Source organism: Lepus europaeus, chromosome 8 (genome assembly GCF_033115175.1).
Source record: "Lepus europaeus isolate LE1 chromosome 8, mLepTim1.pri, whole genome shotgun sequence".
In the NCBI taxonomy this organism is placed as follows: domain Eukaryota; kingdom Metazoa; phylum Chordata; class Mammalia; order Lagomorpha; family Leporidae; genus Lepus; species Lepus europaeus.
In genome coordinates, this window is record NC_084834.1 from 14,386,806 (window position 1) to 14,413,905 (window position 27,100).

Sequence of the window (27,100 nt, forward strand, 5' to 3'; positions counted from 1 at the left end):
TAAATATTTTCACAATGCCTACCTATTGGTGGCAGTGTTAAGCAGATTTGTTCATATTCTTGTAAATATGTATTATAAATATATATATTTACAAAATTGCCATCTTTTACTTTGTTAATCAGAAAAAAGAATGTTAATACTGCTATAAAATTATGTGAAAATTCACATTATACATATAATGTGAACTAGAGTTGAAAATTTCTAACAGATGATTCATAAATGGCCCTTCAAATTAAAGAATAATATTATCATTATGGAAAGTTGGAGCCTAGGAAAAGGAAATTGAAATTTTTGAATAGAACATAAAGTAAAAGTCACCTAAAATAATATGAAAGAGTTCTTCATAGTTATATAATTTTATCTTTTTATTTAATTATTTGAAGCCAGGTTTTCTGAATATGGATTGAACAAAAAAAGATAAATTAAGTAAGTACTTAAGAACTTTGTTAAAATCCATTCAGCAAAATAGAAATTTGTGTCATTTCTTCATAAATGCACATTAATCACTTTTTTGTGTGTCTGGCATAGCTAAGGATACTTCAGGAGTGTGTAATTACCCTTACTCAAATAGCTCAGAGTAGAGTTCACTAAGTGATAAACTCACTGTCCTCCTCTTCACTCTGAAATAAGCCATGGACTACTCTGAGAAGTGTGTCTTGTGTTGTCTTTTTCTTGTCTCTGGGTCATCATGGCCCTACATAGTGAGAGTATAGGAGTTTGACACAGAGAGACAAATTCCTTAGTCTTTGCTTTTATAATGGGATTGATCTTGCAAGAACATATTCACATTATGGCAAACTTATGCTGTCTTGCCTTTAGAGTCATTGTATTCTGCAAAATTTCATCATCCCACACTCACATATCTACCTGATTCCATCAATGAGACAACACGGTCTCTATACTTGAAATGCTTGCAGGAGGAGAATGACAGCAAATGGTTTTATTTGCTCACAATGAGGAGTGGTGATATTTAATTTCTTCATCTCTTAAAAACTAGAGTCTTAGGGAAATTTTTTTCAGAGATTATTTATTTATTTGAAAGGCAGAATCACAGAGAGAGACAGAGAAACAGAGAGAAAGATCTTCCATCTGCTGGTTCACTTCCCAGCTGACCATAACAACCAGGGCTGGGCCAGGCAGAAGCCAGCAGCTGGGAGCTTCTTCTCTGTCTCCCTCATGGGTGACAGAGACTCAAATAGTTGGGCCATCTTCCACTGCTTTTCCCAGGCCACTAGCAGAGAGCTGGATGCTGGCATCTTAACCCAGCACTAACTCCAGGGAAATTCCTTTAACAAAAATCATAAGAGAAAAAAATATCTAATTAAAAGTCTGCTACTTGAGGATTAAGATTCATTGAAGTCCTTTAGCTCACTAGGTGCCAATGCTATTCCATTTTAGCATTTGTTACATAAGGTAATTATTTTCTAACATTCATCAAAAGTGAATGATATTCTGAAAAATGCTTTCAAAAACTTTGAATTGGGACCATTGCTTCGGCACGGCAGGATAAACCAACACTTGCCATGCCAGCATTCCATACCACAGTGGTTGGAGTCCTGAGAGCACCGATTGTGAGCTAGCCTCCTCCTAACGCACTGGGAAAGCTGTGCAAGGACTTGGGCCCCTGCTTCCCATGTGGGAGACCTGCATGAGGTTTCTAGCTCCTGCATTTGGCCTGGTACAGCCCTGGGTTTTCCAGCCATCTGGGGAGTAAACCTGTGAATGGATGATCTCTCTCTTTTTGCTCATTCTCCCTCTCCCACTCTTTGTCAGTCAAATAAATAAATAAATCTTTTAAAAAATTGGTAAAGCAAGCATAATAGAGATAGGAGATGGTTTTTTTCAATCTTCTGTTGAAACAAAGCTCATAGAACTCTCTCAAAGATAATGCACCAGGGCGTGCAAACTCTGTCTCTGATACAGACATTCTCAGAGCATCGTCTCTGCCTGGACTCTGTGCTTACACCGAAACTTCCTTTTCATATAATGTAATCTTACCAAGAAACTCAGTCTTATCAGTGTTCATTCTTTAACAAATGAGTTTTCTTAATATTACATTTAAGTGTGCTGCATTGCACCTTAGAACTTGAAATGGCTATAACACAATACATAGAGCAGGTGTCTTATAAACAATGAGCTAATGGCATAAAGCTCTGGATACTGGGGCATCTAAGACCTAGTCACCATCAGGTCCATTGTCTGCTCAATGCCAGATTCCTGGTCAGTAGGTGGACTTCCTCTTGCTGGGTCCTGGCATGGTGGAAGGAGTGAGGGATCTGCTTGCTTATGAGGGCACAAATCCCAGTGCTGAGGGCTCTCCCCTCGACATAACCACCTGCCAAAGCCCCATGTCTTAGTAACACAACGTCAGGAATTAAATTTCAACAAAGGGATTCAGGGGGGAGATAAGCGTTCAGTAAACACAGAAGAGAATTTTTAGTTGTTTTCTTATAGGCAGAACTTATCTATTAAAATGTAAGAATCTATGTAAATGCTTGAGACCTGAGAAAAAATGCTTGAGACTTGAAAAAAATATCCAAAGTGAAAAGGAAAATCAGTACTAACGAATGCTAATTTAATAGTTATAAAATATATCAACTTTGTTAAATTTTACATTTATGAAATTTAATTTTCAGGAAGTGTATGGTTTGAAGTTTTGGACTTGGTAGCAATCTCCACTTTGCCCAGTGATTTCAGATAAATCATTACCAATGCAAAAATTAAATCAGTTAATTGTTGGCACCAAAAAATGGTTTGGTAGACAGTGAAGCATGAACATCATGCCACAAAAATATTGTATTTCAATATTCTATAAACTAAATATTTACTTTCTTTTGTTTGTAACAAGGACAGATTGACTCATAATAAAAAAAAATAGCACTATCATGATATTTCTTAAAAGAAATTAAAAACTTGAAATCTGTGTTATTGTTAACCTGTAGGATGGGACCTTTGTCAGCCACTGTGGAATAAGTGGTAACAAATACTATAGCTGGTGGCTCAATACCATCTCTCCGATCTGTTTCCGTGGGCAATAATCAGCGCTCCTGAAATGTGATTCCTGTCACATCCAGACAATATAATAACACTCTGCAGGTTTCGTGTTGTCTTCTAAAATTGTGGTTTGCTATCAAACATTTCTTCAGTGATGATCAATCCCACACCCCTATAATCATGACGTGTTGGCTTTGAACTGCTGTTCACTACAACGTTAATTTTCTTAGCACACAGTTGGTTTGCTGTAGTGATTAGGACCTTGGATTTCAAAGTCTGACTTTCTGGATTCAAAATGCGGCTCCGCCAATTGTCTGTCTGCAGCCAACTTCTTTGGTCCTCTGTGCCTCAGTTTCCTAATATTTTTTTGAATGGAAGCTGTGATAGTGTAACTTCTTAGAGTTTTTATGAGGATCGAATGGGTTCACAGGTAAAAGTTCTTCTGACAGTCAGTATGCATCCTTACCTGCTGTTACTACAAGATTCATAGTTCCTAACATACGTGGCAAGCTGTTCAACCAACTTTTATTTCATTCTTTAGCAGGTAGTTTATTAGATAATTTTTTTTCTTTGCTGGGTTGGTGTGTGAAAAACAAGATTGTATTAGAGAAATAAAATTCATTTTTAAATGCTTGTTTAAACTAGATAGTGGAGTAGTATGCTTTAACTTTTAAAAGTGGAAGACTTCAATACATTAAGTTTTCTATGTTCTTACAGTCCCATCTCCCAATTCCATTGCAGAGATGAATGTTTCACTGTCATTCATTTGCAGAGATATTTTAGGCAAATAGAAGCAAGTGCATCTTTCTTCCTCTTTTACACAAATGGAAGTATAATAGACACACTTTTCTGCTTCTTACATTTTTTCACCCTTATTTTAGTTATTGTTCCATTTCAGGGCATAGTAAACTTTTTACTTTGATTAATAACTCAGAGCTTCATTGGATGTACCTAATTAATATTACCAGACCACTGATCATGGGGAATTTTGTTATAAACAAACTCTCTATCCTAAAAGTACCAAATAAATAATGTTCCACTATTTGAATAAATGTTTTGGATAGGTATTGGGTATCTGCATGATAAAGTTTCATAGAAGAGAATTTCTGAAGTTAAAAGTTAGAATTTCTGAAGTTAAAAATTAGATGCATTCATAATTATTGATTAAGGAAATTGAAAACGCTTATTTTTGAAAATTAATGCATCCATACAGCACATGCTTCAAAATAAAAAAAAAAAACAGAAAAATGGTAAAAACTGAAACTCCCTCACAATTTCTTCCCTCTGTTAATCTGGGTTCCCTCACTGAAGTTAGTTTAATTGGCTTCACATATCCTTCCATGTGTGCAAGGGTACTCCCAGAAGTTCATAAAAAATAGAATTCAAGAAGGTTTAGCTTGTTGTAAAACAATTTTGAAATCCATGCATAGTTTTTTCCATAATATTCATTTTTGTTGAACTTTTCAAAATTTCTCCATGTGAATGAGTTTAAAAATTCTTTGCATCAATATAACATTACCTTTTAATTCCATTTCCCAAAAACTTTTGAAGCCCCTTGTTTGTAGAAAACTTGCTAATACTGAAACAAAATTTCAGTTTTTTTTTTCCTGTGCATAGTTTTGGATTATTTTTGATTGTTTGTTTGTTTTAATAGGGAGCATATAGCCCCTACCAAGATGCTGCTGTAAGAGATACTGGCTGGAGATACCATGTACTGTCAGCACCATTCTAGGGACATAGCATTCACTACCTTACCTCTCAGCCTCACTAATGTGAATTTTATAAAAGTGATGCTTTCTTTGATTTTCACTATAACGAAGTTTCCCCTAGGTGAAAGGAGTGATCAATTCAGCATATCATTCTGGGCTTGGGCAAGGAGTTTTAGACCTACCACTGCCTACCTTGATACTTGGCACACGACATGAGCTTTGGAACTCGTTTACCATCTTCTCAGAAACTTCCTTCTTTTCTCTCCTCCATCTTTTAACTCCTGTGCCTCCACCATCCACTTCCTTGGTTTTCGCTCTGGACTATCATGTTTTCCAGTTGCCTCCTAGGTAAAGATTATATAAGTGCTAGTTACTTGGATTTTACATATATAAAAATCATTAACTTACTCTCCTACCTGATGTTTCTGGACACAGTACTCTGGATTAGAAGCATAAAGTGATTTTTCATTGTTCAGGTAGCCCTCTGATGTTGCTATTGGAAAAATTTATGCTTTGTGTATGACAGTTTTTGTTATCATGCAAGTTTCCAGGATCTTTTCTCTCCTGGGTGTTCTCAATGATTTGCTAATCTGGGTCATTCACTATTCTGTCTCACTGGGAAAGGTCTTTTTAATCCAGGACCTCATTTGCTTTAGTGGTAGGGAAGTGTATAACATTACATTATTCTACATTATATATGATGCATATGTTAATATGATGTGTATGCCATATATTAAATATAATGTAATATGCTATAGTATCTTTGTATAAATTGTTATTTTTAACAAAATGAACAAGAAGAATGTGAGTATAGAGTGCTTGTCAATTGAAATGCATATATTAGAAGCATGCACGAGAGACCTGCAGTAAAAATGACATTAAATAATGCAAAAAAGGGGCCATTTAAAATATTTTTATAATATTTTAATAGCCAATAACTGAATTTGAAACCTGTATTTTAGCAATTGTTATTCATACACATATTCTGTTATTGCTTGTTTTGTAGGCTATTTTCAGGAATATAATTATAGGTAAATAATACATTTGAAAAGCATACAAAGTCAATTTCACTCCAAGTGTCATTTTTCAATATTTTAAATTCCAAGTGTCATTTTTGCAGTCTTTCCAGGTTTCAGATAATGTCATTCTTATTATTCTACACTTAACAAACTTAAGAGGCTAGCATTAAACACATGTAAAAAGGTAGTATCTATATGGATTGAATATGTGAATGAAAAATTCTGAATCATAGCCTTTTGCAATTTTGCTTTCAGAGATGGGCCACAACCTCTTATCACAAAAAAATCATCACATAAATTTTGTGATTTAATTTGTATTATATTCCCAATTATAATCCTCAACCACATATTTTATGCCTGAGAGAAGTGGAAGTAAAATTCTTTAAATCATATTCCTCTCTGAAATAAGATGTTATCATTGCATTACGACTTACTATGTTTGAAGTACTTATTGATCGTTCATTTTAAAAACATTTCAATACACTTAGGCATTTTATTACTTCTTTCAGTGATTGTTACCTTCCGTATATTGGAATAATTTGAGAAGCAGCATTGGCGTGGTGCTGAGTTAATTCTCAATGTGTGTGTCGCTTCTCTTTGCTTCTAGCATGCAGTGACCTGGAATTCAGGGAGGTGGCGAACAGATTACAGGACTGGTTCAAGGCCCTGCACGAGAGTGGAAGCCAGATCAAGAAGACCAAAGCCTTACTGCGGCCTGAGAGAAGCAGTAAGATTTCTAACTGGGATGAATGCTTTTATCTCCGACAGGAGGTTTTATTTCCACTGAATTCTTCAGAACAAAACAACATCCTTCCATGTTTATTCTTTCCTTAGATGCTGAGCAAAACTCAAAACATTATCATTACTTCCAGCATATCCATAAGGTTTTGCAAGGATATAAAACATTGGCGACAACTCTTTTATTTGTAGAAAAGGGGGCATCTCCCTAGAAACCATTTAACTTCCTGTTGACTAAAAAGAATATTTTTCAGTGTTTTACCAAAAAATTACAGCAACACAGGTAGTAAAAGTAAGAATTTTGGAGTAACTAGATTTTTAGAGAACAAAACTGGACTCTCTCAGATTTTAGCCTTTGGAAGATTGCTTTGCTGATTCGAATCTAACTCTGTGAAATGGGTCGGTAGACAAGACGGGTTATCGACAAATCAAAAAACTTAAATACAGAATACTACACCACAGTAGTGGTGCCTAAAGGTGCTATTTCAATTGTGACTCCAATATCAAATGCTTTAAGAATAAGACTTTCAGCCATGGAAGGTGGGGATTGCAGAAAATTCCTTAATTCAAAGAAAGCAATGGAGGCATTTTAGGAAGCAGATTATTTATTGTGTTATTGCTCCGGGATTTTGTTCAAGATTGCACTTCCACATTGAAAGTGACAGCAGAGGAATCATGTCCCCTAAGCAAGGAAGGTCATAATTTGGTTCTGTCTTCTTAAACCTTTGAATGTGTGATGACTACCCATAAGTGCCTTCTAATGAATTTCACTGAAAGGCCAGCGCTGCGGCTCACTAGGCTAATCCTCTGCCTGCAGCGCTGGCACACCAGGTTCTAGTCCCAGTAGGGGCACTGGATTCTGTCCCTGTTGCCCCTCTTCCAGGCCAGCTCTCTACTGTGGCCCGGGAGTGCAGTGGAGGATGGCCCAAGTGCTTGGGCCCTGCACCCCATGGGAGACCAGGAGAAGTACCTGGCTCCTGGCTTCAGATCAGCGTGGTGCACCGGCCACAGTGCACTGGCCGCAGTGGCCATTGGAGGATGAACCAACGGCAAAGGAAGACCTTTCTCTCTCTCTCTGTCTCACTGTCCACTCTGCCTGTCAAAAAATAAAAATAAATAAATAAATAAAGAATTTGACACAATGTTCACAATATAAAAATGAATGGAATAAGTGTACACACAATGCAAAAAACCATCTAATATACATTGTGTGGCTATCCTATAATTAAATCAAGAGTAGTCTCCCAGAAATGATTATTTGTTGTGTCATTATTTTCCCCGTGATAATGCTGCAGGCAGGTTATATTTCTTTGTTTCTATGAGAAAGATTCTAAGCAGTTAAGGTGATGGGTCAAATGTGCATGCATCTCAAATTACAAATGATAATTCATTCCCCAAACTGCATTGTAAACAGCTTAGGACGCTGCTACTGGGGAAATCCACACCCCACATTGGAGTCTCTGGGATCAAGTCCCACTTCTGCTTCTGATCAGCTTCCTGCCAATGCACTTGGAGGGCCGCAGATGATGATCCAATTAACAGAGTCTGCCACCCATATGGGAGACTTGGATGGAGTTCCTGGTTCCTGGCTTTAGCCTGGCCCAGCCATGGCTGTTGTGGCATTTGCATTTGGGGAGTAAACCAGTGGATGGGAGATTCTTTCTCTCTCTCTCTCCCTCTCTCTCTCTCTCTTTTTTCCTCTCTCTCTGCCTTTCAAATAAGTGAAGAAGAAATACAACTTAAATCTCATGGAATTAAAATTTCTGACAGCAAGGCATGATAGTTAATTTTTACCTGCATCTCCACTAACAAAAACCATTGCTATTCTTTTTAACCTTTTCACTCTGGTTACTGTGCTATCATATTTCAGCCTTAATTTAATTTGCATTTATTTAATTAGTATTATTTTGAATATGAATTATATGTCAGAAACCTTTTATATAGCAAACAAAACAAATCACATCATAAGTGATATCTACTTATGTGCTCAGTCCTGAGAAAGGTATATTGATGGTTTCCATTATAATTATATTTAAACAGATCCTGCTAGTTCTTTTGACAGTTTTTGATTTTTGTATTATTTCTTCAGTTTTAAAGAACACATGGATTTATTTCTGTTACATCAATAAATTGTGCTTCTTATCACTTTATTTTGTATATTTTGGTAAACTCTTATCATATATACTGCTTTCCAGAACGGTTTTCACCTCATCTGATCATAATACTACAATGAATGTATTTCATTTTTTCACATTTGTCTAATATCTTTGCTAACATTTACTGTATTAATTATGTTTAATTGTCTTTTTTAAAATATAACCCATAGTTGGTTTTTTTGTTTAATGTGACAGTGATCTGATTTTGTTTTGTTTGTTTGTTTTCAAATAATTAATGATATGAAGAAGATAAGGACATGATAAAGTGAACTTGAAGCACATGAAAATATTGTGATAAAATACAAGATGTTTGCCTTTCAAGTATATTACCCAATTCGAAGAAAAACTAACTTTAAAATCTCCTAATAGCAGACCAGAAATCCAAGAAAATTTGGTCAAATTCTAATTTTGTACCAGTATAATAGTTGATTCTATTTTTTAAATTCTTATAAATAAATCCTTTAAATAGGAGCTTATATCTATCATAACAAACAATGTTTTTGGTTTAATCTTTTATAATTTTTTATTGGTTTAGGTTTTTGTTCTTCACATTTTTGGAACAATCATTCAATTTGTTATAAAACAGAAAAAAATACTCTGTGTATCTTGCATAAAGAGTTGTCTTGTTCATTATTTTTCCTAGGAGAGTATATATATAAATATTCATTGCCTTATTTTTTACTTTATAGAGAAAATTCTGAGGTAGATAATTTAAACAGTCATGTATCAGAATTGTGTTGTAGATTAACACAACCTATAAATACACATTTTATGTTTTTATAGCCTTATGCTTCTTTGTCATATATCTTTTTAATGTGGCAAAAAAGAACATGTGGCAAAAGGAACGTGTTTATTAACATAATTAAGTATATAGAAAACACTTGACATAAAAATAAAAGACACAAAAATAAGAGACAAAATGCTATATAAATTAGAACCATGCTTTATTGTTTTCACTGTTTTTAGAGATAATTTAGATATTAGATATTCATCAGAGAATATTCATCAATTAACTAGCATAAGTCTAAGATTTTAAATTAGCAGAAAGTCTTAGAAATTATTTTTGAGTTGGTCCATTAAAAACATAATTACTGTTGAAATAAAGTTTGAGATCTAAATGACTTAATTTTACTAAAAACAAATTTATGTATTTTTATGATCTTACACATTTAGTAGATATAACATCATCTAATGCAATCAACACATTTATGTAAGCTTAGGGAAATATACCCAATAGAATAGCATATGAATGTGCTATTATAATTAGATGATAATGCTAAAGCTGTGGCTCAATTTAAAAATATATTTATTTTGCTTATTTGAAAGGCAGCGTTATGGAGAGAGAGAGAGATGTTCTATATGTTCGTTCACTCTGCAAATGGCCACAATGGCAGGTCTGGGTCAGGTGGAATCCAGGATCCTGGAACTCCATCTGAGTCTCCCATATAGGTGGCAGGGGCCCAAGCACTTGGGCCATCTTCTGCTGCCTTTCCAGTCACATTAGCAGAGAGCTGGATGGGAAGTAGAGCATCTGGGACTTGAACTGGTACTCATATGGGATGGCATCATTGTAGGCAGCAGCTTTGCCCATTAATCCACAACATTGGCTCCACCATTTAAAAAAAAAAATTCAGCTAGTCTCTCTTATTTAAATTATGCAAATTCAATTATTACAGCCCTTTTCTAATAAGACAGTTTTTAAAGGGTAGACGCTTGGCACCATGGTTGAGATGCTTCTTGGGACAGTCACATCTCGTGTCAGAGCCCCTGGGCTCAGGTACTGGCTCCTGCCCAGGTACTGGCTCCTGCCCACATTCCAGCTTCTTGCTCTCCTGCACTCTCAGAGGCAGCAGTGATGGCTCAAATCGCTGAGTCCCTGCCACCCCATTGGAAGACCCAGACTGAGTTCTATTCTCCCGGATTCGCCTGGCTCAGCCCTAGCTGTTATAGGCTGTTGGGGAGTGAACCAATGGATGAGAGGTATTCTCTCTCTTTCCTTCAAATAAATAAAATTAAAAATAAAAACGAAAATTTAAGAAGAATATTTTTGAAAGAATTAGTATCTTTTTAATTTCCAGAAATGTTAAGATATAATTTATATAAGCACTTACCTCTGAGTCAAACAGAATCAAATTTTCATAAGAGATTTTATAATCTAATTTGTTTATACCATCTGGAGGCCTGCAGAATAACATATATAACACACACACACTAGCCTTTTTGCGTAATAAAACTATATACCAATTTGTACCCATTTCTCTGTGGATTACAATACCCATTTGACTGAAAAGATAGAGAGATGTAGATTGAAGTTGACATGCATTTTGAGTGGTCGGAATATCTGCTTAATTACCCAACTTCAAATTTAATGCACAAAAAAGTGACTGTAAATCTGACAAAAATATGCTTGATTGTGTTTGTCATTAAATTCTGTTGATTTACTATGATTTTGTTTTTCTTTTTTTTTTTTTTTTGAATGAGTTGATACGGGTGAGTTATTTGTAATACTTTATTTTCTTTTTTTTTTAATTAAACTTTTATTTAATGAATATAACTTTCCAAAGTACAGCTTATGGGTTACAATGGCTTCCCCCTCCCAAAACTTCCCTCCCACCCACAACCCTCCCCTTTCCTGCTCCCTCTCCCCTTCCAATCACATCATGATTCATTTTCAATTCTCTTTATAAACAGAAGATCAGTTTAGTATATATTAGGTAACGATTTCAACAGTTTGCCCCCATATAGCAACACAAAGTGAAAAAAAATACTGTTGGAGTACTAGTTATAGCATTAAAAAAGAGTGTACAGCACATTAAAGACAGAGATCCTACATAATATTTTTTTAATTAATTGTCTATGCCATTTCCAATTTAGCACCAGGATTTTTTTTTTCATTTCCAATTATCTTTATATACAGAAGATCGATTCAGTATATAATTAGTAAAGATCTCATCAGTTTGTACCCACGCAGAAACACAAAGTGTAAAATTACTGTTTCAGTACTAGTTATAGCATCACTGCACATTAGACAACACATTAAGGACAGATCTCACATGGGATGTAAGTACACAGTGACTTCTGTTGCTGACTTAACAATTTGACACTCCTGTTCATGGCGTCAGTAATCTCCCTAGGCTCTAGTCATGAGTTTCCAGGGCTATGGAAGCCTTTAGAGTTCGCTGACTTTGATCTTATTCCGATAGGGTCATAGTCAAAGTGGAAGTTCTCTCCTCCCTTCAGAGAAAGGTACCTCCTTCTTTGATGGCCCCGTTCTTCCAACTGGGATCTCACTCACAGAGATCTTTCATTTAGGTCTTCTTCTTTTATTCTTTTCCATGGTATCTTGGCTTTCCATGCCTACAATACTCTCATGGGCTCTTCAGCCAGATCCGAATGCCTTAAGGGCTGATTCTGAGGCCAGAGTGTTGTTTAGGACGTCTGCCATTCTATGAGTCTGCTGTGTATCCCACTTCCCATGTTGGATCTTTCTCTCCCTTTTTGAATCTATCAGTTAGTATTAGCAGACACTTGTCTTGTTTGTGTGATCCCTTTGATTCTTAGACCTATCGGAGCCATTGAATGTGAACTGAAATTGATCACTTGGACTAGTGAGATGGCATTGGTACATGCCACCTTGATGGGATTGTATTGGAATCCCCTGGCACATTTCTAACTCCATCATTTGGGGCAAGTCTGATTGTGCATGTCCCAAATTGTACATCTCCTCCCTCTCTTTTTCCACTCTTAAATTTAACAGGGATCACCTTTCAGTTAAAATTTAAACACCTAAGAATAATTGTGTGTTAATTACAGAGTTCAACCACTAGTACTAGCACAACAACAACAACAACAACAACAAATACTAAAAAGGATAAAGTATTACATTGTACATCTAGATTCAGGACAAGAGCTGATCAGGTCATTGTTTCTTATAGTGTCCATTTCACTTCAACAGGTTTCCCCTTTGGTGCTCAGTTGTCGCCGATCAGGGAAACCCTGCAAGATATAGGCACAGGCAAAGACTTCTTGGAAAAGACCCCAGGAGCACAGGCAGTCAAAAACAAAATTAACATTTGGGATTGCATCAAATTGAGAAGTTTCTGTACTTCAAAAGAAACAGTCAGGAAAGTGAAGAGGCAACCGACAGAATGGGAAAAAATATTTGCAAACTATACTACAAATAAAGGGTTGATACCAGAATCTACAAAGAAATCAAGAAAATCCACAACAACAGAACAAACAACCCACTTAAGAGATTGGCCAAGGACCTCAATAGACATTTTTTGAAAGAAGAAATCCAAATGGCCAACAGACACATGAAAAAATGTTCAAGATCACTAGCAATCAGAGAAATGCAAATCAAAACCACAATGAGGTTTCACCTCACCCCGGTGAGAATGGCTCACATTCAGAAATCTACCAACAACAGATGCTGGAGAGGATGCGGGGGAAAAAGGGACACTAACCCACTGTTGGTGGGAATGCAAACTGGTTAAGCCACTATGGAAGTCAGTCTGGAGATTCCTCAGAAACCTGAACATAACCCTACCATACAACCCAGCCATCCCACTCCTTGGAATTTACCCAAAGGAAATTAATTTGGCAAATAAAAAAGACATCTGCACATTAATGTTTATTGCAGCTCAATTCACAATAGCTAAGACCTGGAACCAACCCAAATGCCCATCAACAGTAGACTGGATAAAGAAATTATGGGACATGTACTCCATAGAATACTATACAGCAGTAAGGAACAATGAAACCCAGTCATTTGCAACAAGATGGAGGAATCTGGAAAACATCATGCTGAGTGAATTAAGCCAGTCCCAAAGAGACAAATATCATTTGTTTTCCCTGATCGGCAATTTACTATGATTTTATTTTTCATTCATTGACTATTAAATTATAATCCAAGTACTTAAAATGAAGCCGTTCATCTGAATCTTCTAAGTCAATCACAATTTTAAGTCAATAGAATTTGCAAAGTATGTTGTGCTTGTTGTTTTAATTAAGTTTCAGAACAGTGATGGTAGGGGCAATTATACAAGAGAGGGCCAAAATACACATTTAAAAAAATGTATTTTAAAGACAGGGAGATGCATAGAGAAAGGGGAAAAGAGGGAGAAGGGGAGAAAGTAAGACAGGAGAGCAAGACTGAGAGAGCACTCCCATCTGCTGGCTCAATGCTTAAATGCCCACAATGGGGGGCTGGGACAAGGCTGAAGCCAGGAGCTGGAAATGCAACCGTGGTGTCCTTCATGGGTTGCAGGAAGTCGATTACTTGAGCCATCATTATTACCTCCCAGAGTTTGCACTGGCAGGATGCTGGAGTCAGGAGCCAGAACCAAGAACTGAACCCAGACACCATGATATAAAGGATGTAGGCATTTTAATTGCTAGGCTAACTGCCTGTTCTATAACCTGCTTATTTTTATGATTGTGCAAAGATTACCTAAATGTCAATGTCTATTGTTTAATGTGTACACAGTTTCCTTTGAAGTAGAGTTGTCTTGATAAATCTGCCTTCCAATGACATTTGAATTACTAATGCCTTTTTCATTAAAGTTGCCAGTTTGCGTTATGTGGCAGTATCATAGATCTTGCTTTGTATGAAATTAAAATAAATGTAAATAGAATATGTAGTTCCTTGCAAAATAATTTTTAAAACTTATATGTATTTGATCAGACTATATATATGTCATATATATTACATAAATTTAAATATATATATAATATATATATATAAACATACAGTGAAAAGCTAATGAATGGTATTGAGAGGTCCATATAAGTTAGCCCTGCACAGCTGGGCATGGAGGAGGAGGGTAGAGAAGGGTGGTAGTATATGCCTTCTTTGTTAATACTTTATATTCTTTAATAATCTGAATAAGTTAGCACTCCACCCCACTGCAAACCCTACCTTTGTCATGTAATATTTCCAACTCTAACACGTACAACTATTAAGGCCCAAATGTATAGTCCAGAAAAGCTACATGTAAATATTGGTCAAGAGAGAAGAACCAATATTTTTTTTTGTTGAATATGAATCCATTGTTTAAGTTCTCTTTTGTAAAATTACCCATTTTAAAACTACCGAACAATAGTTTTTTTAAGAGTGAATCCAATAAAAGTCATCTAAAAATTCATTGCTTTTTATATGTGTTAGTGTGTAGTACTCTCATAGTCTAAATTCCTTTCTCAGGTAATACATACATTTTATCTGCTTGTCTAATTTCCCTGTTTTGTTCTAATGAGTAAAAACATGAGTTAAGCTATACCATCCTTCATTTTCTTTTATGCTAATCTTATAACCCAGCATCAAAACAGCAACTTAAGCACTTATACACACACACACACACATTCACCTAAGATTTATTTATTTACTTGAGGGGTAGAGTTGTGGACAGACAGAGAAAGACAGAGAGAGAGGTCTTCCATCCTCTGGTGCAATCCTCAAATGGCCATAATGGCTGGAGCTGGGCCTATCCAAAGCCAGGAGCCAGGAGCTTCTTCTAGGTCTCCCACATGGGTGCAGGGGCCCAAGCACTTGGGCCATCCTCCACTGTTTTCCAAGGCCATCAACAGGGAGTTGGATGGGAAGTGAGCAGCTGGGACTCCAACCAGTGCCCATAAGGGATGCTGGTGCTGTAGGTTGAGGCTTAACCCACTGTGCCAGAGAGCCAGCCCCAAGCAATTAAGTATAAACTACATGGCTACAAATGATACTTAAGCTGAATACAGAATGGGTACTGTGATCTCTAATTCCACTATTTTTTCCTACTCATAAAGCTGATAGGCAAATGCTATCAGTACATATCAGTAATGGGGACTGACCACTGCCTGCTGACCTTTCTGTGGGCTCTCAGAGGTATTGTAATATCTCTTTTGATGAACATACTTTCTTATGGTAGACACTTGCTACACGGTTGCTGCTTACTTTTCCCAGAACACTCTCCACACAGGCTCACGCATGCGTGGTCGGGCGCCTTTCCTCCACCCCTTATGAAACAGCCACACCACTACACAGCAGTTGCCTCCTCATGCTGCTTTGCTCCTTAGCACACATTGCTCCCCAACATAAGAATATCTAGGGGCTGGTGCTGTGGTGCAGCGGGTTAAAGCCCCAGCCTGCAGTGCCGGCATTCCATCTGGGTGCTGGTTCGAGTCCTGGCTGCTTCACTTCCCATCCAGCTCTCTGCTATGGCCTAGGAAAGCAGTAGAAGCTGGCCCAAGTCCTTGGGCCCCTGCACCTGCGTGGGAGACCTGGAGGAAACTCCTGGCTCCTGGCTTTGGATCAGCCCAGCTCTGGCTATTGTGGCCAACTGGGGAGTGAGCCAGAGGATGGAAGACCTCTCTCCCTCTCTCCTTCTCTGGCTCTACCTCTCTCTGTAACTCTTTCAAATAAATAAAATCAATCTTAAAAATAGAAAAGAAAAAGAATGTCTTAAGGAGTTACTTTCTCTGGCTTCCCAATAACATGTAAGCTCTCGGAAGCCCCAACTTTTCTACTGTGGAATCTTTAGCTACTGGAAAAGAACGTGTCACATCATAGACTCAGTAACAATTTGTTTAATGATTAGGTAACAAGTATAACACATTTTTTTAATCTACATATTCCCCTATTTCCAAAGAGTGATAAAGAAATCTGGAACCACTGTCTCAAGCCCACTGAATGATAGGAGGGCAAGAGTCTAAAAATAGCATCCAGACTTGATAGAATATAATTGGAAAGATACTTCATTGATTTTTCAAAGTTAATGCACCCTAAATGTAGAATATGGTTTTATAAAGAAAGAAGAGCTGGCTAAACCTTGTACCCTGGCTATCAGATTAACATTACTATATATGATACATTAAGTAAGCCTGTCTTTACTCTGCTAAAATCCCAGAACATGGTCACAAGAGTACCTTTTCTAGTAATTGTTTTAGTAATTATACGTAACTGTCAAACACGGACACAAAATGTCGATAACGGCATAGCTTTTTTAGACACTCAGTAAGGTGAAGTCTGTGATTATTTTTGATAACTTAAATTTTTCTCATTTTTTAAAAAAGGACTTCTTGAATATATTTTAGAGCTATCAAGGAAAAATAGAAATATCCAAGACAGAAACTAATAAGATGTAAAAAAATATGTCTTATGCTAATATTTTGAAGAAAATTTAAGTCATTGGGCCTCTGCTTGTATTATTCCCGCGAAAATAACTTTTGAGACTTTTTCAATAAGTATACATTGCATCTATTGTAATTTATATCTTTATTTTGTTTTGTTTTTTTAAAACCCAAAATTAAAGAACAGAAAGACTATACCCACATTTTTTTGTAAATACAGTTGCAATCTAGAATATGTACTGCTTTGAAAGTGATGTTGTGTTAATTTTCTTTTATCAATTCAGAAAGCATCAGGAAGCCAGTGTCATATGCAAAATCCTCCGATTAACAGCCTGACCTAGATTAAGATTATCTTATTTTTCCTTTCTTACACACCAAATGTTCTCCTCAGTCAGAGAAAATGAGAGAATTACTTAAACCCCCAGGGTAAATAAATACAGTCTAATTTCTCACCGAGATATTGCTCTCTTTGTGTCATGCTGTCTTCATGTTGTGAGGAAGGTTGAATTTGAAATCAGAAGGCTTAAAAACAATGCATCGTTTTAATGCAATTAGGAGCCTACCAGGAATAGCAGGGAACTTCATCTTCTGAAAACAAAGATTTGCAAAGTCAGGAGATAAATTTTATCTTCTTATTTCAAGTAATACAATGAAAGACCCAGATCATTGCCTATTTTGGTAGTTCTAATTATTGAGACATCTGGCATTTTCTTCTTTTATTAGGTAGACACAGTAACTGTCATAAAATTTGATTACATACTTTAGTATTTCAATTTTGTAGAATTTAAATATTTCAAATTTAGCTGAAATGATGTAACCTTTTATGGATTAAAACTTTTACAGTATACTTAGGGAGCTTCGTGAATGACATAATACAGGAGTTCTGTGTTTTGTTATATCATCATGAACTTGGAAATTCCTCTGTATAATTTGTTAGCCTGTAGCCTTTAGGACTTTGTTTAACCTGCAGTCTTTAGGAAATATTTTATTTATTTATTTAGCCTATAGTCTTTAGGTAGTATTTTATTAAAAGACAGTGGGGGTTACTTTTAGCATTGGCAATTTTGGAATCACTGATAAGTAGTAATAATATTTTTCCCTCAGTGAGTGAAATATTGTAAAATTTATTATGTTTTCAATAAAATGAATACCTTAATTCTAAATATAACTCTGTTGGATGTTTAGAACAAGGGTTAAGCAGTGATCTCTATGGTCTAAAATTAACCAATACTCTCCCTACAAAGACAACAAAGAGGGTAAGAAATTATGTTTTTGATGAAAAATAGAACAATACTGCAAATATACCCAGTCCTTTATTACATAAGCATTTTCCTGTCTAATTTGATTCCAATGCAGTTGTGTAATACATAAAAATCCTTGAACATTGAATATAAGATGTTTTAGAAAAGTGATCATTAAATCTAAAGGCAAAGGTAGAAATAAAAAGCAAATAAAGTAACTCAGAAGCAGTATCATCTAAGGTTGTTTAATGGGGAAATGAAAGAGCCCACACACCATAACTCTCCTTAAACCATATGTTGGGCAATAAAATAAAAACAATTAAGTTTATCATGATTCCTTTGAGATGCTAATGAATGTTAAATTATTTTCAACATAGCACAATTAGGAAGAAACATGCATGTAACATATTTATTCACTTTCTTTATTTTTATAGTCTATATGTTAATTATATAAATCGTATAGGCTTATTGAATAATACAGTAGGTGAAGGCACATGAATATGGTTTCCTTTTGAAGTAGACCGGCATACAGGTTACAATTGATTAGGTTTGTGAGCTGGAAGACCAGCACACCCCTGTGTGACCTCACACCCCTACCTAACCACACCTGAGCACCCACTGGCCAATCAGGTTACTTTAACCACTCCCCTTTGAAGGTAGATTAAAAACCTAGGACATGATTGTCCAGGCCTTTCCTTCCTTTCCCTGGCCTCTTGCCAGTACGGGGCTGGCTGCAGCCCTGCGCCTCCAGGGCGCATGGCCTTCGGGCCAATCCACCTCATGCTTCGTGGCCTGGATGCTCTACCACATGGCTGCTTCCTGGTACTCGGTATGAACCCCCATTTACCTCTCTCCTTTAGACTTGGCCCTCACTCTCCTATGCATCTTTCACACTGAATAAAAGCTTAAAATGTACCATGCTGCCTCGTTCATTTATGCCGGTATTCAGAATTCTTCTGTGAATATTAGGCAAGAACCCACACAGGCTGATTAATGTTGGGGATTTATTAATAAGCATAGGGTGATATCATATGGCACCCAAATTCCAATATCACTCTTACCAACTCCATTCATTCCCCTGGTCACAGGAGAAGAGGCCGTGGAAGCTGTGGGGTCTTGTCTTCAAGCAAGAAAGAATTCAGGTGTGAGACAGAGAGCAGAGCCATAAGGCTTTTTGGGGATAGGGCATCCATCAAAATGGAAGGGGCAGACAGAGTGCCCAGCCACTAGGACTGGGGGAAAACAAGGCTACATGGTTGAATGGAGAGAATACACCTGGGCAGGCCAGGCAGGCAGCTCAGCGGAGAGACAGAGGGCTGAGCCCCGAGCCCACAGTCTGTTTGGACTTCCTAGGTTTACCCACCTCCCCCTCTCCTCACTTTATATCTGATTTAATTACTGATACAGTTTAATTGCAATCTACCTTCTTGCTGTTGTTTTCTATTTTTTCCCAACTCTTCTTTGCCCATTTTTCTCTTCTTACAATGCCTTATTTTGGACCAATTAAGTATTTGTATGATTTTATTTTATTTGTGTTTTGGTTTATTATACTTTTTGCTTTTAAAAATTGCTTTTAAAATCTTTCATCATTGTCCTAGGGTTTACAAGATACAAATTTAATTTTTCATGATCTTCCTTTATATAACATTTTGCAATTTCAACATTAAAACAGGACTCAAAACTCCCAGTTTTTCCATGTTCTGTGCTATTTTTGATCAACATTTAACTTTTACATGTTATAATTCAAAATATAAAATCTAATAATTTCAGAAGAGATATGTATTTTTAAATGATTCCAAATGAAAGTTATAAATTTATATCTTCACTTATGCTATACCCAGAATCCATCAGTTGTCTCTGTTGAGATTCAAGTTTCTGCTTCACGTCGCATTTATTGTATCCGTAAAGCCCATTTTTTTCTTACGGTTCACTTCTACTTGAAATAAATGCATGTTATTTGCCCGAAAGCTGTTCCTCCTTCCTTTTGGAGAGACATTTCTCTGGGTGGAGAGCCGCGTTTTTCTTTCAGCGTGTTACTCCTGTCAGTTCATTTTATTCTGGCTTGCAGAGTTCCAGCAGGAAGTCTGCTGTTGTCTTAGGGTTGCTCCTCTGTGGGAACATATATTTTGCCTCTAGCTGCTTTAAATTTCTTTCTCCTTATCACTGGGATTGAGCAGTTTGACTGTGGTGTGTCTCGGTTTTGTTTGCTTTTATATGTTTGGTTGGTATTCTTCCTGGTTCATGCTCTGGAAGGTTCCTATTTCTAGTTAGATGCAAATCTCTAATTTTGGAGAATTTTCTTTTAACCCCCGAAATGCTTCTTCTACCCCACTTTCTCTCTCCTGCCATTTCATTTGCTTCTCATTAAATTGTTGGATAATTACCCAGAGCTCCTTTATTTTCTGTGCTCTTTCTCCTCCCCTCCTTTTCTCCCACTCCCTCTCTCTCCCTGCCTTCACCCTCTTTCTCCCTTCACCATCCTCTCCCTCCTCTTTCTACTTTTTTGTCTTCCTCTACACCCTCTCTTCTCCTTCTCCACCTCCTTCTCCTTTGCCTAACATTTCCATTTGCTTATTGCTCTTGTTGCCATTTATTATTTTAATGCAATTTTTTCATCATTTACACTACGTTTTTAACCTATTTAAATCATTGAATTTTTTTTTTTGACAGGCACAGTTAGGCAGTGAGAGAGAGACAGATAGAAAGGTCTTCTTTTCTGTTGGTTCACCCCCAAAATGGCCACTATAGCCGGCGCGCCGTGCTGATCTGAAGCAAGGAGCTAGGTGTTTCCTCCTGGTCTCCCATGGGGTGCAGGGCCCAAGCACTTGGGCCATCCTCCACTGCACTCCCAGGTCACAGCAGAGAGCTGGACTGGAAGAGGAGCAACCGGGACAGAATCTGGCACCCCAACTGGGACTAGAACCTGGGGTGCCAGCACCACAGGCAGAGGATTATCCTAGTGAGCTGTAGCACTGGCCCTAAATCATTGAAATTTTATCTTTTTCTCTGATACTTGTACATCTGTCCTGAACATAGTTCTATCAGTTGCTTTGTCCTTTGACAGTGAGGTGATTTTTTAATACTTCATTCCTTTTTCTGTGCATCTCCATCTTTTTTATTATTATTCTACATATTGTGCAAGACAGTGGAGACACTGTTAAGTATTGCCTGTCCCTAAAAATGGGGAATTTTTTCCTTTGCCTGAGTTATTGGTAATTTGGTTGGGCCAATTGAGTGAGATATTTGATCTAGGTTACTTCCAACAACCAGATCATCTCAGATTCCTTCTCGGTTAATTATATAATTTTCTTTGAGAATAAGTTTTAAGTCTCATTTTCCTGGTGCTTAACATGTCTGCATTTACTATTTGCAGACCTTGTGAATAATAATAATAGAGTGCATTATTTTTCTCCGAACACTGATTTATTTAGCATATGGTTAACTCTTTGGGACTCAGAATGCAATCTTACTGTGTTGTGAGTGTGTGAAATGTCTGATTTCAAGTTACTCTTCCAGTCTCTGGTGGAGCTGATTCAAGTCCAGGAAGTGCACACCTGTTTGACAGATTATCAGAGTCTTGGCAGACAGTATTTTATGGTGTCCCTCTCATTTCCTTCTTGGATTTCTCTGTCTCTCTTCAGTGGTTCTGCACAATTGTATGAGTCTCTAGGTTGGAAGTATACATTTTTTTTCTGCCAATGTCTTTGCCACCCTCCACCATGAGAACTCTGCCTTCCCCAACCTGAAAAACATTAAAAATTGAGAATTTATTTCATACAACTTTCTGCTTCAAAATGTGAATTCTCGTAAGACTCTTCCTACTTCTATGGACTCTTTATTTCTGCACTGCTTAAAAAATCAAATCTTGAGTGTAATGACTTATCTGCACAACCATTACTGGAAACGGAATCTAAAGTATTTAAATGAAACCATAAAGAGAAGAATTTTGCCTTATCAGCCTTTGAAACTTCAAACCTGGGAATATGCATTGAATCTGCCACAGGCTACAGTAGTGCTTATCACCCCCACACACCACCTATTTCTACTTTCCCCTTCCCAGATCCAACTATTATAAAGCTTTTAAAAATAGCAAACTCACATCAACGAGGACAATCTAGCAATGCTGAATTTGTATTAAAGCATGCATTTACCTTGATTTTGCTTTCATTTAAATGATTTGATTTATATAAATCTCAGTTATGCTAATGGTGCATTTGCTGGCTCAGCAAACGCAATTGATCATATAACCTTGCTATTTCAAAAAGACCAGGAGGTGAACTACCTTCATGCCTACAATCTAGAAGCAAATATCCTCGTCTTATCCAAAAGCATTAACGTTCAGGGACTGTTAGTGGTTTTTTTTGTTTTTGTTTTTATTTTTGTTTTTTTTTTTGGTAAAGATTTTGTATTTGATGTCTTCTTCCTTTCAGAGCTTTTTGGGGTATTTGTAACAGAAAAGTCATTGTTCGACATTTCTTGCAGGAGATTTAGATTTAGTCCCATGAGGGTTCTGGTGCCCCTGAAAGATGACAAAGATTAACATGTGGAAGAGGACAAAGGCAGGAGGAGCACAGGGGTTCCTGTCAACAGTAAGAACAATGTGGTTTGAACCTGGAGGTGCTAATTCATCCCCAATCCCTTGGGATTCAGAAACTAAAAGCATTCCCCATGTATCATTTACCTTAAATCATGTAATTTTTGTAACAGTCTGTGAAGTAGGTCTTGTTGACCCCATTTTATAGTTATGCAGGTTAGGAGGTAAAACCTAAGGTCACACAATTAGTTAGTGGGAGAGCTGAGATTTGAGTCCAGGTTTTATGGACTTGGAAACCTACACTCTTTGACTAACTATGTGATCTCCCAATAGAGCCCTCGGAATTCAAGTAATTTTGAATCAGTTTCCAGTATGGGATTCATCCAGGTGTCTGTAATCACCTCTGCTCCACATAGCCACACAGCTAGATGTGCTTGTCTCACGGAGGCTCTCCACCTCTCTCACTTTATCTGAATATCTAAGGAACGTTTTCAGAAAACTTTGAGCCATTTTTATTATTCTGCTTCTGAGTGAGTATTTTAATTTATTTTGTGTGACTGTAGATAACTTAGACTGAGATAAGTCAATACATGCACTTAAAACTTAAATTGGATTATATTGATAACCACTATCAACTTTCACTTGAGTGATTTTTGTTCATGTAAATCTTTTTTTATTATATTTACTATTGATCTTTTTGGTAACTATTCAGAAATTGAGAATTTTACCCAAGGTTTAGAATCTTAGCATTTAATTATTGTGACCATGTGCATAATATTAACATGCCTTACACCTAAGCAAATAGATATTGTCAATGCCTCGCCACCTTCATCGTTTTGCTAAGGAATTATTTTAAATAATTGCTCTGAAAACAGTAAGACATTTACTTCCTCCATAGTTTTCTACAGAATTAACTGAAGATCTTCCCTGTTAATATACATTCCATCAAAAACAGCATCTCTAAGGAGCTGAGAAATTCCGGGTGGTGATCCTTTTCTTTCCACAAATGAAGGATCATCTCCATCATTCGAGCAGTACTCCTGTTGACACGCTGGATATTGGTTTTCTCCTTAAATGAGTCCCCGAGTGAGTGTTGTCTCACTGTTTTTCTCCCACATCACTTCCTTAGCCGCAGTCTGACACTAATCATGAAGAATTTATACTGCTTCGAGTGACATTCAGCACCTGAAAACTCACTTCACTTCACCACCCAGGATTTTCAGTGTGAACTAAGAAGATGATAAATCTACTGAATATTTTCTTAGAGATCATTTTATAAAACAATTTTTAAAAATTCCATATGAGACACAGCAGAAAATTTGTCATGCACTCCGTGCTTACATGCTCTTCTGGTGCCAGGTGTCCTACCTACCATCACCATCACAAAGTACCAGTACTGGGCCAGCTCTTTTCAGGTTTTCAAATTTCACCTCAGTTGTTAGACCATCCAAGTTCTATCAACATAAGGAAAAAGTTTGTGGGCAAGGAGTTTTGCCTGGCAACAGGATGCTTGTGTCACACATCAGAGTACATGGATTCAATTCACAACTCCCCTCTCTTGATTCCAGCTACCAGCAAATGAGGATGCTGGGAAGCAGGGGTGAAGGCTTAAGTAACGGGTTCCTGCCACTCAAGTGGGAGACCTGGATTGAGTTTTCAGCTCCTGGCCTTGGCGTAGCCCTATCCTGGCCTTTGTGGAAGTGAACCAATGGATAGGAACTCTGCTGTATGTCTTTGTCTCTCTGCTCCATGAATAAAGGAATAAATAAATAAGCAAATCAAAGCACAAGAAAAGTGAAATTGATAGATGTTTATTTTGGTGCATAAAATTTTGAAATTCATGCATAGATTTTTCATAATACCCACATTCCAAGAACTCTTTTGAAGAACACTCATATATGGATTTCAATTTTTTCTTTCAACCAAACAAATGTATCTTGATTTCATTTTCTAAAAACACTTCAATCTACCCAAAGGTCATGTGGAAGTTATTGCTTCTTATGTATTGGTTATTTTTTGTAAAGAATAGTATTTTAATTTCTTAAATGATATGCAATTTAATATGCTTTCACAGAATATTATCAATAATATTAACATATATAACTAATAAGGATTTTATCACAAGTTACTGTTTATATAAAAAGAAACTTGATAATAATGTAAATAATATATCATCACACTGCTAATTGGAACTAAATGAATGGGTGGCTAATAGTAGTAACAGATGCTTTCTGGAAAACTTTTTAAATTAATTGACTTATCTACAAAACAGATTAAAAGACAAATAGCTCCCATCCAGTGATTCACTCACCAAGGACCTGTATGGGTTGTGGGACCAAAGCCAGGAGCTTTGAACGCGATCTAGGTCTATCCCACAGGTGGCAGGAACCCAGTCACATCCACCATCCCCACTGTCTCTTCAAGTTCACATTAGCAGGAAGCTGGAATGCCCAGTCAGAGCTGGGTATCAAACCCAGGCATCCCGATGTGAGACTCAGGCATCCTAACTATTGACTTCACTGTTGGACCAAGTACACATCCTGTGCTTTTTAGCTAAATAAGCCTCACAACTACCCTGAAAGATAAATGTCAGTATATACAATCTACTTAGAAGCAGATGGCCCAAGATTAATGTAAAATCCTATTCTCTGGCTCTTCAATAGGTGTCCTGCACTGTTTACGTATTATAGCGGCTTGCTTTGTCTTCCCCTGCTGGCATCTTTTATACTTAGCTAATCATTTTCTGTCTTTCTCTTTAGGATTTGATACCAGTATTTTGCCAATTTGCAAGGATTCACTTGGCTGGATGTTTAACAGACTTGACACAAACTATGACCTGCTGTTGGACCAGTCAGAGCTTGGAAGCATTTACCTTGACAAGAACGAGCAATGTACCAAGACATTCTGCAATTCTTGTGACACATACAAGGACAGTTTGATATCTAACAATGAATGGTGCTACTGCTTCCAGAGACAGCAAGGTGAATGATGAGAAATGCACAGATGGGAATAGCTGACCTACATGTCAAATATTACCTATTCCTTCACAATTAAAAACAAAACAGCAAATCATGCCCCATTCATGTTATAGTCTTTATCCAAGTGGTGAACAGAAGAGTAAATAGGCAGCTTGTTGAAAAAATTAACTCTGCTAGGGATGCAAACAACTAAACAAGATGAGGATAGTGATTAATATTGTGTGTTAATGCACTTCATTATAGTTTCTATTATGAACCACCAAGAAGCAGAGTTCTCAGAGAGATATGAGAACACAGATATTAAGAGTAGTCATTAAAGGTAGTTTGCTATCTGCTTTGCCCATGGTGTAAAATAAATAACTTTGTTTTGTCACCATACTATGGAGTTTTAATGTTCTACGTTTTGATCTTTTTAAATGAACTAGATGAACCACAACATTCACCAGACCGCTTTTTAAATGACTTTAACTTTTCAAAATCATTTAGCTTTTAAAAAATTCACTAGCAATAACAATGTTTTCACACTCTGGAAGAGGTGAGTTTTTGGAATGGTGAGAATCCTTTATGCCTCTTTAGGAAATGTAAATGACAGTAACACTGGAATCATGGGTGTAGAACCAAGTGGATGATGGTTTATATTAACTATACATGGAAAGTGGCGGTTCCAAGATGGCAGAATAGGGAGGGAGCACACTGATAGTCTGGGAAAAGATATTTTAATAGAAGTGGAGATACTGTAGTTTCAGGGAAGAATTAGTGAAAAAACTGCAGAGGAAACTCTTCCAGAACTAGTGGGACACGGTGGACCTATGTGGAGGGCATGGGTGCCCATGACTTGGGACCCCAGCCGCTGAGTCTAGGCAACAGCACTGGAAAGGGAGGTGAGGCAAAACCTCAGTAGCCCAAGACACTGGTAGGGAAGCGGCAGGAAGAGCCTAGAGGGAATGAGGCTTGAAGCCCCATGGGGGAAAGTTCACCAGGCTAACTAGAGGAGAGAAAAAAAATTAAAAAATAAAAATAAAAGGGACCAGTACTCACACGATTCTCTCTCTCCATCCACCTTACAAAGGCGAGCAAGACAAAGATCAGGCTCCATTTTGGACATATGTAACAGCTGTGCTGGCTCAGGGCTAAGCCCACCCTCAGCCAAGCAGAGAAACCTGACTCTGGTGGGAAGAAATAGTAGGAGGTTAAGACCTAGTGAATGTGTGGAGCTTATGAACTGGGACTGTGGAAAAAAAAATGGAGGGTGCGTGGGAGAACTTATGGAGTGCCTGAGAGGTACTCTCTGTGGGAGACACCACAAACTCAGTAACCTTGGCAACCCAGTGGGAGATTGCAAGGGAATCTGAGTTTACACTGAGGACTGCACAGATCCTTTGTGTGGTCCTTGGGACAGAGCAGATGAATAATATACCCACAGGGGCTAGCGTTCAGGCACTGATTGCCTTCAAGGAGAATAGCTCAGCTGTGCAGAATCACTTCCCTTCTGAATAAAAAAAAAGAGAGAGAGAAGATATACCATGCCAAAACTAGGTGTGTCAACTTTGGCACACCATTAATCCTGAAGAACTGAACAGAGCTCTCTGGCCACACCCACCACAAGCTTCTAAAGATTC

The 27,100-nt window shown here is 37.2% G+C and overlaps 1 protein-coding gene across 5 annotated transcripts in view; it reads left to right on the top strand.

The window, feature by feature from the left end:
• The window catches only part of LOC133765477 (testican-3-like), a 477,867-nt gene that overhangs the window by 435,540 nt on the left and 15,227 nt on the right, over positions 1–27,100 (top strand). For 4 of the 5 annotated variants that reach the window (XM_062199039.1, XM_062199040.1, XM_062199038.1 and 1 more), the window contains 2 exons: positions 6,330–6,449; positions 25,263–25,484. In XM_062199039.1, the coding sequence (XP_062055023.1) occupies positions 6,330–6,449; positions 25,263–25,484 (342 nt within the window). The remainder of the gene's footprint in view (positions 1–6,329; positions 6,450–25,262; positions 25,485–27,100) is intronic. The other variant, XM_062199041.1, reaches the window with a different exon arrangement.